This window comes from Galeopterus variegatus, unplaced genomic scaffold (assembly GCF_000696425.1).
Source record: "Galeopterus variegatus unplaced genomic scaffold, G_variegatus-3.0.2 Scaffold2889, whole genome shotgun sequence".
Lineage (NCBI taxonomy): Eukaryota > Metazoa > Chordata > Mammalia > Dermoptera > Cynocephalidae > Galeopterus > Galeopterus variegatus.
This window is the reverse complement of record NW_007729000.1, coordinates 222,716-236,967: the sequence shown is the minus strand read 5'-3', so window position 1 is coordinate 236,967 and position 14,252 is coordinate 222,716. Positions and strand designations below refer to the sequence as shown.

The 14,252-nt window shown below is 47.9% G+C and overlaps 1 protein-coding gene across 2 annotated transcripts in view; it reads left to right on the top strand.

Moving 5' to 3' along the window:
* The window catches only part of DPF2 (D4, zinc and double PHD fingers family 2), a 15,029-nt gene extending 1,210 nt beyond the window's left edge, over positions 1-13,819 (top strand). The window contains exons 2-12 of one of the 2 annotated variants that reach the window (XM_008583343.1): positions 4,316-4,476; positions 4,893-5,000; positions 5,331-5,494; positions 6,466-6,558; positions 6,732-6,810; positions 7,315-7,356; positions 8,349-8,486; positions 8,589-8,717; positions 8,914-9,026; positions 10,115-10,196; positions 12,560-13,819. In XM_008583343.1, the coding sequence (XP_008581565.1) occupies positions 4,316-4,476; positions 4,893-5,000; positions 5,331-5,494; positions 6,466-6,558; positions 6,732-6,810; positions 7,315-7,356; positions 8,349-8,486; positions 8,589-8,717; positions 8,914-9,026; positions 10,115-10,196; positions 12,560-12,636 (1,186 nt within the window). In that variant the 3' untranslated portion in view covers positions 12,637-13,819. The remainder of the gene's footprint in view (positions 1-4,315; positions 4,477-4,892; positions 5,001-5,330; positions 5,495-6,465; positions 6,559-6,731; positions 6,811-7,314; positions 7,357-8,348; positions 8,487-8,588; positions 8,718-8,913; positions 9,027-10,114; positions 10,197-12,559) is intronic. The other variant, XM_008583344.1, reaches the window with a different exon arrangement.
* The last annotated feature ends 433 nt before the right edge of the window (positions 13,820-14,252 follow it).

The following is a 14,252-nucleotide window of genomic DNA, read 5'->3' as shown; positions in this document are numbered from 1 at the left end:
GGGCGGCCCCTCGGCGCGTCCCCGCGCAGCGCGGCGGCGACCCCCCCGCCATCTGCTGCCCGCAGCCGGCCCTGGAGCAACAGGCTCGGTGGCCCCTGCGGCGTTAGGGACTGTGGGGCTGTTTTGTCTTAAACAGCCCGTGACGTTTGGGGGGCTCTTGGGTATCTGGTACCGAAGACTAAAAATGTTCGTGGGAAGAATTTGTCGAGGAGCAGATACAGAACGGAAAGAACTTGAGGAGAGTGGGCCTTTGCGCCGGCCAATCCCAGCCATCAAAAACCGGGAGCTGGTCCGAAGCGGTCCACGACGACTTTATAGCTTGAAGGGGCACGTAGGTGGGCGTTCTTCGTACTATACCGTGCCATTGCGCTGGCCAGAGTTGGAGCGCACTTAAAGTTAATGGTTGTTTGGAACATGGAGACTGGCCTCTTAGCTGCTTCCTGTGACTTAAAGATGCTTTGGGACTTGGTTTATTCCAGCTTCTTCCCTGAAGAAGAATCTCAGTGGGTTTAGAAATGGGTTAATGCTTCATGGGCGACTCCTTTTAATGGGAGTCGGTGCAAGGGTAGGGAAATTGAGAGGTATCTAGCTGTCCAGTCATGGGTTTTGGATTGTGACTGGATGACAAGGTAAAGGTTGGGGAACTAGGGACTCACATCTTCTCTCTTTGTTGTGGGCTGAGCCCCACTCTTCCCAGGAGCCTTGTTAAAGGGTAAGTTGCCTCTCCCTCCTGCCTGAAGCCTTTTCTTTGAGAATGCTTTCCCACTTCCATTAAGCTAAGTGCCTTCTCTTCCTCTTGTGGTTTTTTTTTTTTTTTTTAAACTTGCTTTCTGCTCTATCCTGCTGCCTCTTTCAGCCACCCCTCCTCCCAGCACTATTATCTTTCTCTCTGTTCTGCCCACTCCAATTTCCCCAGCTCTCCCTTCAGGCCGACATTTTTCTCAATTTAGAAATGNCTTTCCCACTTCCATTAAGCTAAGTGCCTTCTCTTCCTCTTGTGGTTTTTTTTTTTTTTTTTAAACTTGCTTTCTGCTCTATCCTGCTGCCTCTTTCAGCCACCCCTCCTCCCAGCACTATTATCTTTCTCTCTGTTCTGCCCACTCCAATTTCCCCAGCTCTCCCTTCAGGCCGACATTTTTCTCAATTTAGAAATGACGCTGTTGATCTGCCATTTATATAGTTATCCTTCCTGACTCAGATGTTCTTTTCTTTGTTTCCTTTCCTTTTTCTTTGTTTCCTTTCCTTTTTCTTTGTTGACTCCCTCCATCCCATTTTAAGGGGGGGTTTTATACAGGTTTCATGATTCTTAAAAAAGAATCAAAGCTTCTACCTTGGAAATCTTACTGTACTTGGGGAAATGTCAGTCTTGCCTAGGTTTTGAGAGTTCGTGTAATGAGGCTCTTTATGTTAGAAGACTTTCTTCACCCTTTCATGTAGTGTTGTAAGTGAGGGTTGCCCATTTAAATAGAGCACGACTTCTCATTTCTTTTTAAAGAACTGTGCAGATTATGAGGGTCACCAGCCACTGGTTCCCGGGTACCAGTAATGAGAAATGAACTTTCTCCTCCTTAGTTCTAGCTGCAGACAGCTGTGACCACAATTAATATATTTCCTCACAGAACTTTCTTCTCTTTAAGAAGAGGCTTCCTTTCTTCTTGTACCATTTTCACCTTGGAAAGAGATGCTTTTCTGACACTTCTCTTGATTTTAGTGTGCCTAGTCTTCTGCCAGCTGAGGTTATACATCGAGGTCATATGAAGTCGGGGCTACTAGCTCATCTTTTCTGGCTTGTGTCTTGTCCCAGCAGAAGAATTTTCCTATTTGTAAATTCTCTGTTCCTCCCAAATGTGATGTCAGAACTGAAGCAGTCTTTAAGTGGTCTTACTAGGATAAATTAATAGTATAAAATAGCTGTGCCTGCTGATTGGTTTTGAAACTTTCTGGGTTAGGTAACAAAATCAAGAGAATAATGTTAGCTTGAAACTGCTTGCTACAGGAACGTTAAGTTCTTAATAGTGCTCTCTCTTGCTCTGTCTTCATTAGATCCTACCCCCCGTTAAGTGTTTAATTGCCAGCCCTCTTACCCACAAGACTACCTGCCCCACCTTCTGAAATCCCACTTAGCTCGTAAGACCTCTGACAGAACATTTTTCATCCATTCCCCCAAAACCAGCCTCCTTGCTGTCTCTGACTTTGCAGCTCTCAGCCCTTTCTTCCGTTTGACTTCCAATGTCAGTATCAATTCCCATCAGCAGAAACAAAGGAGCTGCTGCACTCAGCCTTGTTTATCCAATTTTCCTCTGTGTGGTGAGGATGTGGCTGCCTCCTAAAGGCGAGCAAATGTGAGCCTGCTCCCTTCTGTGCTCTACTCTCCAGCACAAGATTTGTGCCTACCTCAGATTACAGTCATTACAGCTCATTGAATCAAGCCAGGCTGTGCTTGTGTTTTGCCGTCTCTGTGTGTGCTGTCTTTTTCACTTACTGGGAACATGCTAAGCTGTGCAATGGTCTATTGTGGCTGCTCAGTGAAAGCTCCCATCAGATTCCAGAGCAGGGTCTGTTGTTGCACGTTGAGTTATGGACATCAGCCACAGAGACTTACTCTGTCCGACTGCTCATACCCGAGATCTCTTTCATAGAATCCTTGTGTCAACTCATCTAAGTCCAACCTCCCCAGTGCATAGAAGAGGAACCAGGGACCACACTGGTTAACAAAATGTCCATATTCGTGGTGACTTGCAGCCAAGGCAGGTCTTTTTACTCCCAAGTCAAGTCTGACTGTGTCCCAGACATCTCCATGGGTATTGGGTATACTAGGGGAAAGAATCACCTCCACTCTTAGTTTATTTTAAAATTGATTGAATGAATATAAATATGAATTGTTTTAGTTAGTTTAACCTCCATTACCAAAGTGCGTGTTAAACTCTGAAGGATAACAAGATTGATTCTATATACATGCTTCTTAAAACCAGATAACTTCTGACACTGTGCAGTTTTCCAGCTTTTTAAAGCACTTAAAGGTTTACCCTTGAGATTTCAAATTGAGTCTGTTGAGTCCAAGAAGATTCTTTCCTATTTAATTTGATTGTGTGAGAATGGGGAAGGGCCTTGGATAGGCCTTAGAGCAGACAGGTTTCCTATCAGTAATGGTGCTTAATAAAAGCTACAAGCAACCTCAGGTTTTTGCAGATGTTTTCCATTGAATGTAAAATTAGTATATACAATTAGCTAGTTAGGCTGGGAAAGCATGGTGCTGATAACACCAAGATCAAGGGTTCCAAATTAACTAGTTAGTTCAATACCTAGTTCAAAATTCAAAAGATTTAAAAAGGCATATGGAGGAAAGGCCCCTAGTCGCCTAGTTTTTCTTCCTAGAGGCCTGCAGTTTCTTTTCCACCTCTTCCTTACACAAATAGTAGCATCCTGTGACACTTTTCAGCACTGTACCTTCCTTTTTTCCCCTTGTTATCTTGGAAATTGTTTAATATCAGTACGAGAGCTTCCTTCTTTTTTTCTTTTTTTAACGGCTAAATAGAATTTCATTGTATGTATTTACTGTAGTTTGCAAAATACATTTTAGTATGTCCCCTGGACCTTGTTTTTGTTTTGTTTTGTTTTGTTTTTTGTCCTTTTTGAGACCGGCCGCACCGCGCTCAGCCAACCCTGGACCTTGTTTTTGTTTTGTTTTGTTTTGTTTTGTTTTTTGTCCTTTTTGAGACCGGCCGCACCGTGCTCAGCCAGTGAGCGCCCCGGCCATCCCTATATAGGATCCGAACCCGCGGCGGGAGTGCTGCTGTGCTCCCAGCGCCGCACTCTCCCGAGTGCGCCACGGGCTCGGCCATTGTTTTTGTTTTTATGGCTGGCTGGTAAGGGGATATGAACCCTTGACATTTTTCTAGAACTTGTTGAACTCCTTACCCCATCTTTAAAAAGGGGCTAGAGCCCTCTGCTTCTCAGAGTCACGAGGGTTAAGAGAAACAACATCTTAACTAGCACAGGGCTGGACTCATGAGAAGTACTGAATGAACATTAATTTCTTTTCCTCCTTGTGGTGGTTAGACTTAACGTGTGGTTAGACACATGATGAAATTGTGTGTTCCTTATGGTGATTTATTTGTAAAATGCCTTTCTTCACGATGGCTTAGTGAAGGGGCTTGGTGTCCCATGAGGCAGAAACAGAGGCAAACAGTACCGAAGAGATTGTCTCCAGTCTCCTGAGCCTTCTAGAGAAGCAGATGGCAGGGGAAAGGGATAGGTCAGCAACCTACGTCCCCCACCCCAACACACACACACCTGATTTTTATCATCCCTGCAGCCTTGGGGAGCAGTACTACAAAGATGCCATGGAGCAGTGCCACAATTACAACGCCCGCCTCTGTGCTGAGCGCAGCGTGCGCCTGCCTTTTTTGGACTCTCAGACTGGAGTAGCTCAGAGCAACTGTTATATCTGGATGGAAAAGCGACACCGAGGTCCAGGTGAGGGTCCAGATGTGGGAGAAGTGTACTCAGGCGTACGAGGAGGAAGAAGATTCCTCGTCTTAGGTGATGAGGCAGTTGAGAGGGTTTTCTCTACTGCTTTTCACCTTTGGATCAATATGGTCTTCCCATGATTAGAAACCGGGGAGGATGAAGCAGATAGGTTTATATCAGCATCTTTGTTCTCCACCCTGCTGAGGTCATTAGTGGGCTTCTGGAGAGCGATGCTTTAGCCAAGGCCCCTAAGCTTACATCTATTTTTTTTCCCTCAAACTATCCCACCTAACTCCCCAGGCTCTCCCTATCAACATTCCTCCCTTGCTTTAGAACTCAAGGAGGAGCCTACTTATCTAGAAAGTGTTTGGTATTATTTTTTAGGACTGGGTTAGGGCTTGACTTCTTTCTTCCTTCCACAGGGTTGGCCTCTGGACAACTGTACTCCTACCCTGCCCGGCGCTGGCGGAAAAAGCGGCGAGCCCACCCCCCTGAGGATCCACGACTTTCCTTCCCATCTATTAAACCAGGTAAAGCACACTCTCACTGAGCAGAGGTATGGCCTACTGCCTGGGTAAGAGGCCTGCTAACCACCTGTAGTGTACCAGGCCCAGTGCTAGATCCTGAAGATACTAAAATAAGTAAGATGTGATTTCTTTCTTTAAAGAACTTAAGTCTAGTAGAAGAGATAGGTAAACAGATAAATTACAGTGCTGAGTAAACTTAGGGTGTCTTCGTTCCTGGGCAGCTAAAGAACAGACAACCTTGACTGGACTTTGGTTAGCCCCAGGACTGTGTAGACTCAGAGCAGTCTGCTTTCAACCCTTCTGAGCCTTGCTTCACCCTGATCTTGCTTACAGATACCGACCAGACCCTGAAGAAGGAGGGGCTGATCTCTCAGGATGGTAGCAGTTTAGAGGCTCTGTTGCGCACTGACCCCCTGGAAAAGCGAGGAGCCCCAGATCCCCGAGTTGATGATGACAGCCTGGGCGAGTTTCCTGTGACCAACAGTCGAGCACGGAAGGTACAGCATTATCCCTGTGGCTAAGGAATCTTTTCTGAAAACCAGCTGCCTCTCATTGGGGGCCATCCAGTTAGGAGAAGTGAAGCAGAAACTGTGGGCTAGGAGGGAGGCCTCTGCAGTTCTGTTCCTGCGTCATTCCCTGATTAATGCTTCACTGTGCCACCAGTCTTTTCTGTTCCTTTCCTTTCTAAGTACCGACTCTTGTTCATTCATCTGCTTGTTACACAAATTTTTGTCACAAAGTTTTTTAGTGCCTGGGGTTTTATAGGTGAAGCAGATCTGGTCCTTGCCAACAGGGAAGATAAAACTATATATAAAAATAAGAAGAGCTGGCCAGTTAGCTTAATTGGTTAGAGCGCAGTGTTATAAAACCAAGGTCAATGGTACAGATCCCTGTTCCAGCCAGCTGCCAAAAAAAAAAAAAGAGCTAAAAATATGCCAGGCACTGTGCTAAGTACTTTTTCATTTGTTTTCTCTTTTAATCTATACAACCTTATTAGGTAGGTACTATGGTTCCCATTTTACAAATAGGGAGGCTGAAGCAGAGCTGCTTAAAAATATCCCACAAATCATACAATAAGCAACAAAGCTCTCATTTAAACTAGGAAATGAACAAACAAACAAAAACCGAAGAAATCAGTGTCGGAAAGGAACCCCAATAACATGCTCCCAGGGTTCCAGAGGCAGGAACGGGTGTGGCTCCTTGGGGTATCAGAGAAAGCTTTATGGAAACATGGCATTCGATTTGGCCGCTTGGAGATGGTGGGAAAGGCATTCCAAGCTGAGGGAACAGGATGAGGAGAGGCACAGAGGAAGGAAAGACCAAAGCATTGAAGTGGGCAGGAACCAGATGGTAGGGTGCTTGAGGGCAGCTCACAGAGGAGGTTCTGAGTGGCTGTGGCCAGTCCCATCAGGGAGGAGCTTTTGGATATACATTATTTCTGCTCATCCTAATCTTCCTGTCTACTCAGCGTATCCTAGAACCAGATGACTTCCTGGATGACCTCGATGATGAGGACTATGAAGAAGACACTCCCAAGCGTCGGGGCAAGGGGAAATCCAAGGTGAGGGGCCAGTGTGCTGCCTGCAGCATGGAGCAAGGTGGCCTGGGGAGTCTCAAGTTTTATTTCTTGTGGTTGCTTTTTTCCCTCTCAAGTGAGATCTCACTTGCAGGAGAGTTTAACTCCTTGGGTTTAGACACCTTAGTAAGGGCATTGTTTTTTGCTTTTCTTGGTAGGGTAAGGGTGTGGGCAGTGCCCGTAAGAAGCTGGACGCTTCCATCCTGGAGGATCGGGACAAGCCCTATGCCTGTGACAGTGAGTGCCTCACAAGTGGGTGGGTAGTCCTTGCCTCGGACCCAGCTCCTGCTCAGAATAGGAGAGGAGGGAGGGTTATGTTCTTGCCCAGAGTGGTAAAACAAGCCTGGGCTCTTGTCCTGCCTGCTGACTGGTTCCCTCTGAGACCCCTGGGAGGCCCAGGCCTCTGCTACACAGTGGGTGGGACCTGCATGCTCTGGGAGAGATTTTTGCTGTCCTCTGGGGTGGAGGTGCTGGTGCGGGGGACCCACTGCAGGCAGCATTGGCCTCTCAATAGACGGCATTGGCCCTTATCAAGCCAGAGCCCCTGGGGTCTAACACGGAGTTTTTCAGTGTCTGTTCTCTTTCCCTCTCTCTCTGGCTCACCCCACTTCTGTCCCTTCACCCTGGGAGCACCATCGCCGCCGGGGCTTCTCTCTCGTTTGCTCCACTTTCCTGCTGCTGCTGCTCCTGTCTCAAGTGTATCAAGGCCTTCTTCTCATGACTTTTCTTTCTGTCTTTCAGATAGTTTCAAACAAAAGCATACCTCGAAAGCGCCCCAGAGAGGTAGCTCTCTCAACTTTTCAGACTTTTGGTTTTCCTATCCCTTTTTCCCTCCTCCCTGGTTCCTCCTGCCTTTCTCATCTCCTGTGATGCTAGTTTTAAAGGCTCTGGAATGGCTTGGGGATAAGAGTGATGGCACTTCTGTTGTGCTCTTCTCCCCAGAGTCCTGGAAACTGCCTTTACCACTGCTTGTCTCCCACAAACTTGCTCTCAGGGCTGCTTGGCCTGGTGCATGGGGTGGCTTCAGAAGCATTATAAGGACCCTTCCCCAAAACAGGCACTTGGTGACCAGCTGGTGCTTCCCACCATCCCGCCACCACTTCCTCCCGTCCTCTCTCCCCATTCCTTTCCTGCGGCCCCCTTGCCCTTCTTGATATCACTGCTCAAGATTTCAGTGTGCCTCGTGGGGATCTGCTTTCCTCGCTGGTTGGTGGGGGCTGGGCAGGGCACTGATGTGGGAGTGTGTTTGAATGTCTTTGGGGGCCACTGCACGACTGGCTCAGTTTATAGGTTATCCCACTCCTTTATCCATATTCCATGGTTATATACAAGGTAGCATGAGCGTTCCACATTTACTGAGGGGTAGAAAAGAGTGAAGTCTCTTTCTTTCTTTCCCCCTTCATGCCATACTGCAAGCCTATAGAAATTCCCTTCCCCTTCCTCACCTGGAGCTCCCCAGACTATTACTGTCCCCAGGGAAAATGGTGATGTGACAAGGGCCAAGTCCCCTCTTTTCTCCAAAGCCAGCCTGGAGGAGTGGTGGCGGCCATGGGGTTGGGATTTAGGAGGGAGAAGACCGCAGAAGCTGGAGACCCCAAGCCCTGATGCTCCTGGCGGAGGGGAGGGGGTCATCACTAAAGGCCTGTCCCAGAGCAGAGCTGATGGGGTGGGAGTGGTTGCCCGCTGCCCCAGGTGGAGGCCCACACAGCTTGCAGCGTGGGGCTGTGGCACTCGTATACTCTTAACACCTTTCTCTGCAATCTTCTCCCACTCAGTTTGTGGAAAACGTTACAAGAACCGACCAGGCCTAAGTTACCACTACGCCCACTCCCACCTGGCTGAGGAAGAGGGCGAGGACAAGGAGGACTCCCAGCCGCCCACCCCTGTTTCCCAGAGGTCCGAGGAGCAGAAATGTAAGCTGAGGTGCTGGGCAAGCAGGAGTCAGCCTGGTTCTGAAAACCCCTGGTTGCAGGGACCCCATGGGATCATCAGAGCTCTTCTCTTTCCCCCTGTAGCCAAGAAGGGTCCCGATGGATTGGCCCTGCCCAACAACTACTGCGACTTCTGCCTGGGGGACTCAAAGATCAACAAGAAGACAGGACAACCTGAGGAGCTGGTGTCTTGTTCTGACTGTGGCCGCTCAGGTACCTCCACCCCGAAGAGAGGGCTGCCCCAGTGCGCAAGACTCCGAGGGGCTCTTGGCTTGCTGGCTTCCGGTGCTGTCACAATCAGCCAGCTCACCTTGCTTCTCCTGGCCAAGAGAAGATGCAGCCACAGGCAGTGGGCTCCTCTCTTCTTCCCCCGTTTCTAACTGCCTGTTTCACTCGCTTCCCCCCACAGGGCATCCATCTTGCCTCCAGTTCACGCCCGTAATGATGGCGGCGGTGAAGACCTACCGCTGGCAGTGCATCGAGTGCAAGTGTTGCAACATCTGTGGCACCTCTGAGAATGATGTGCGTGTCCCTGCCCCCCAGCACAGCTTCTTCTGGGCTTTTACTGTTCTTTCCATAGTTCCCTCTAAAGTGAGCTGTCTTTTAAAAGGGAGCAAGATCCCTCCCCTCACCTCTCTCCAGCATCCCAGTCAGAACTTTGATGTGTTGGCAGGTGTATATTGAGTACCAGCTCTATGTCAGATGCTGTTCTAGGTACTGAGGATGCTAAAGGAGACAAATGTGCTTTCTGTTTTCGTAGAATTTACATTCTTGTGGGAACAGCAATAAGCAAGGAAAATGAGGTTTTTTATGATGTGCCGTGATGAAAATGAAACCAGTGATGTGGCAGAGAGTAACTGGATAACTGATTCAGATTTGATAGTCAGTGGTGGTTTTTCTGAGGGAGGTGATGTTGGTGTTGAAATTGGATGACATCAAGGAGCCAGTCCAAGAAGGTTTGGAAGTAAAGCATTCCCAGGAAAGGAGCAGGCAGTGCACAGGCCTTGAGGCAGACAAGCAAGGTGTATTGAGAAGGCCGCTATGGCTGCCTGGAGTCTTCTTGTGTGTGCAAGAGCAGGTGGGAGATGAGATGGGAGAGGTAGGCACCGCCAGATCTGTGGGGCCTTGGGTTCTTTGCTAAGTACAACAGGACACTTGGAGGGTTTTAATTAGGGGAGTGATGTTGTCTGTCTTATATTTTAAAAAGATAACCTTGGCCAGGGCCAGCCTGTGGCTCACTTGGGAGAGCATGGTACTGATAACACCAAATCAAGGGGTAAGATCCCCTTACGGTCATCTTTAAAAAAACAGATAACTTTGGCTGCTCTATGGAGAACAGATTGTAGGAGGCAAGAGTGGAGGATGTGATCAGTTAGGGTCTCTGGTAGGATCTAGGTGAGGGATGACAATGACTTGGTCAGGGTGTGTATGGTCTGCAGTGGTTCCATAACCAGAGATTCCTACAGCTGTTTTTACCTGCCACCTACCCTGCCCCTCTTGGAAGTGGCAGCACCTACAAAAACCCTCTTCCTACCCAACCCCACCCCTCTGGTGGCCTAGGGCACATTAGTCACTCACTACCCCCTTTCTCTTCCCTCTTGCCTTCTTAGGACCAGCTGCTCTTCTGTGATGACTGCGATCGCGGATACCACATGTACTGTCTCACCCCGTCCATGTCTGAGCCTCCTGAAGGTAAGGTGCCTAGATCTCTTACTCACAATAATTACTGGCACAATAAATATAGAGGTCTATGTTCTTTACGTTTTCGCTTATTCTTCCAAGTTAGGGAGTGAGGCACCTTGCCTTGGCTCAATTCAGAATGCTTTCCTACTATTTTAGCCTAAAGGGTTTATTGTTTGCACGTTATCATCAGATATGTATACAAACACAGAAAATAAACAGCCCAAGAGAAAACAGATGCTGAGCACAGGGCAGTCACCCAGAGGAGCGATTTGTTTTCCTTCAACCAATCCAGGAAGCTCAGTTCTGCTGGTCTGATGTGAAGCTTCTGTGTCAGCTCTCTGAACTTAATAGATTGGAGTGTTCATTTCCTCTCCCTTTTCCTTCCCAATTTGGAAGGGAATTGACCCTGGAGCTTGAATGGGTCACTCCGTCTCTCCATTAGTTTAATAATGCTTCAAGTTTATGGAAGCTCTTCACTGAAGCCAGTGATGGCACCAAAACGTGGCTGCCTCTCCACAGGTCCTCTTCCAGCTAGATGTGTGTACCTAAACCCCTCATATATAAAAATTAGGGAGCTCACTCAGGAGGGTACAAATACCCAGTAGCTGTTACTGTGCACAAAGGATGTGGGCCAGCATCTCACAGGCAAGAGAAAGTGGTTCACTGTGGGATGTAAGCTGACTTGTAATATAGGTCATACTGCTCTCTGTCACCTTTCAGAGAATGAGGCCACTGACAAAGTCTGTGAGTCCTTTAGCAGCTACAGGAGAGCATTCAGCTGTGGTTATGCTTGGTTTATAAATCTACTTACTGTGTTTTGTGGTTTTTTTTAACTATCAAATATCAATTTATAGACAAAATCTACGCTAACTGCAGAGAGCTTTCCTATTGAAGTTCTGTCAGACACTGAGTTAGTGGACTGCTGCAGGCCTGACCGCTGCCTTAACAGTCCACTGAGGGGCGATCCCTAGAAGTCATCAGATGGCCTAGGCTCTAGGTCAGGGTCAGCAAACCATAACCCGCAGGCCAAATCCAGCCACAGCCAGTTTATATAGCTTGCAAGCTAAGAATGGTTGTTACATTTTTTTTTTTTAAGATGACTGGTAAGGGGATCTTAACCCTTGACTTGGTGGTGTCAGCACCGTTACATTTTTTTTTTTTAAGATGACTGGTAAGGGGATCTTAACCCTTGACTTGGTGGTGTCGGCACCGTGCTCTCCCAAGTGAGCTAACCAGCCATCCCTGTATAGGGATCCAAACCCATGGCCTTGGTGTTATCAGCACCACACTCTCCCAAGTGAGCCACAGGCCGGCCCCGGCTTTTACATTTTTAAAGGGAGTTTTAAAAAGAAGATGATGTGAGTCAGACTGTATGGGGCTCACAAAGCCTAAAATAGTTAACACTCAGGCTGGCTCTTTACAGAAAAGCTTGCCAGCCCCTGCTCCTTGGCTTTTAGGTTAGAAAGGACCTTCCTCTTTCATTTTTGAGTCATCTCTGAAGAGCTGATAAAAGCTATGGCTGCTCTCCCCCAGAATAATGTCCAAACATTTTAGGGGCTGGCCAGTTAGCTCAGTTGGTTAGAGCGCAGCCTTATAACACCAAGGTCATGGGTTCAGATCCTCCCCAAAAAACAAAGAATGTCTAAATACACATATGTATAATTATGCTTAGAATTTCAAAGCTTTAAGAACTAACTTTTTTATCTCAATAATAACAAAAAAAGAAGATCCACCCATAGTAAATGTTAATAAACAAGATATGAGCCAGTTATTTTTCTTGGATGATTATTCCTGTTTTCCTATGAACCTAGACAAGGTGGTCATAACAGATCATCATAGTTCACCCCTTTTGCTCTAATCAGGTCCTCAGCCTCTGCTCAGACACCTAGTGATCGTAGGAGCTCATCTCATCTTGCAGTGGTTTTCACAGAAAGCTTATCATATGTGTAATCAAAAGTGATTTCTCTAGAGCCTCTATAATTTTTATTCTAATCTTTGGGGTTTGAGAACCAAGTGTGGTTCTTCTGTAAAAAATCTAAAGCTGCTGGGACACTTTAAAAACTTCTGTCTGCCAGGCTCTTCTACTTTCCCAGAGCTTCTGATGTAATGAAGCGAAGAGGACATGGGTATCTGTACTCTGAAATGGTCTTCCAAATGATTATTTCTTCCATCTCCACTGAGAACAACTTTTCATGATATGAGAAGACTGAGAGGTTCCTCTCAGCTCAAGATAACTGAAACTTTGCTACTGCAGAACATCTCCCATCCTACCTATAACTGATCCTGCTACAGGAGATGGGGTGTGGGGAGTGGAAGGACAGCAGAAAGGGATTGTGTGGGAGCCATCCTGACCCCATTATGCTTCTCTGCAGGAAGTTGGAGCTGCCACTTGTGTCTGGACCTGTTGAAGGAGAAAGCTTCCATCTACCAGAACCAGAACTCCTCTTGATGTGGCCCCCCTGCTCCCCCACACATCTAAAGCTGTTTCTTTCCTCCACCTTGTTTTTCATACCCACCTTTCCCTTCCTCGTCCTCTCTTTCACAAGTCCAGACAACCTCGGGGTGGTCGTGCCAACCTGCCTTTGGCAGCAGCAAGCTGAGGTGGCAGCTCTGACCACCTCTGGCCCCAGGCCCTCAGGGAGAAAGGAGCAGCACACTGCCCCATGGCATACCTGTGGGCTCAGCTTCTCTCTGCTCTCCATGAAGTGCATTCACTCTGCTTGCCTTGGGCCCAAGCCCTGGCGATCACAGGGTTCAGACGGTGTCCTCCAAGAGAGTGGGAGAGCAGCTGTCTTCTCTCTCAGCTCTGCCTCCACTCTGGTCTCCAGGGTTTTCCCTTCCCCCAGAGGCAAGCCAGGCCAGGGCCTCTTTGCCAGGAGTAGCTGGGAATGAGCATCGCTTTCCATGCCCTTTGTGCTGCTTAGCCTCACCTCCTTCCTTCAGAGCAGCTCTGTGAGTCCTTTGCCTGAGCCAGGACACTTGGTCACCCTCCTGGTTCTGCCCTGTCCCATCCACCACAGGGTGAATAGCAGCTTCACCCTGTTCTTCCCTGTGCTCGCCTGGCTCACTCTCGCCAGGTGGTCTCTAGTGACCGAAGCATTCCCCACCCTCGGAATTTCCCATCTCCTGCCTCCCCTCCTTATTCCCTTTGGTTTTGTGGGGGGAGGGGAAGCATCAGGGGGCCAGGCCAGCAACTTGGGGGCCACGGGGAGATGTTGGATAATGTGCCTGTTTTTTAACGCGACGAAAAAGCCTACCTCCAAAATCCCCTTTTTGTTCTTCCTGGACCTGGGCATTCAGCCTCTTGCCCTTAACTGAATTGGGAGCCTCTGCCTCCTGCCCTGTCCTGGCTTCCAGGTCGTGGGGAAGCTACATAGACATCACTTTCTTCCCTTGCACACATGCTAGCAGCCAGTAAGGTCTTCATGCCCAGATTCCTCAGTTTTCTGCTTAGTGGCACTGACATTAAGTAGTAGGGAGGACAGTCCATTGCAGGATACCCTGGAGTGGTCTTCTCCCTTGGCCATGGGCAGGCCCTAACTCACTGTTGCTTTGGAATTGAGGTGTCTTTTTCCCCATTTCTTTAGTTCCTGTATTGTAAACATTAGTAAAAATAAACATTTTTACACAGAGCCCTCTGCTGGATGGTTTATCTCCTGACTCCTGGTTAAGAAGGCCATTTCATCCTAAAACTTTCTTCCTTAGGACAGCAGCACCTTAACATTTTTATTTATTTATTTATTTTTTTAAGATGACCGGTAAGGGGATCTTAACCCTTGACTTGGTGTTGTCAACACCACGCTCAGCTAGTGAGCCAACCGGCCATCCCTATATAGGATCCGAATCCGTGGCCTTGGTGTTATCAGCACCGCACTCTCCCGAGTGAGCCACGGGCCAGCCCTAACATTTGGAAATATAGCTTTTTTCCTCAAAATTAAATTTTTTGTTGAACCCTAATATGTAAAGTGGATTTTAAATTGGTTATTTTGGGGGCCGGCCCGTGGCTCAGGAGAGTGTGGTGCTGATAACACCAAGGCTACGGGTTCGGATCCCATATAGGGATGG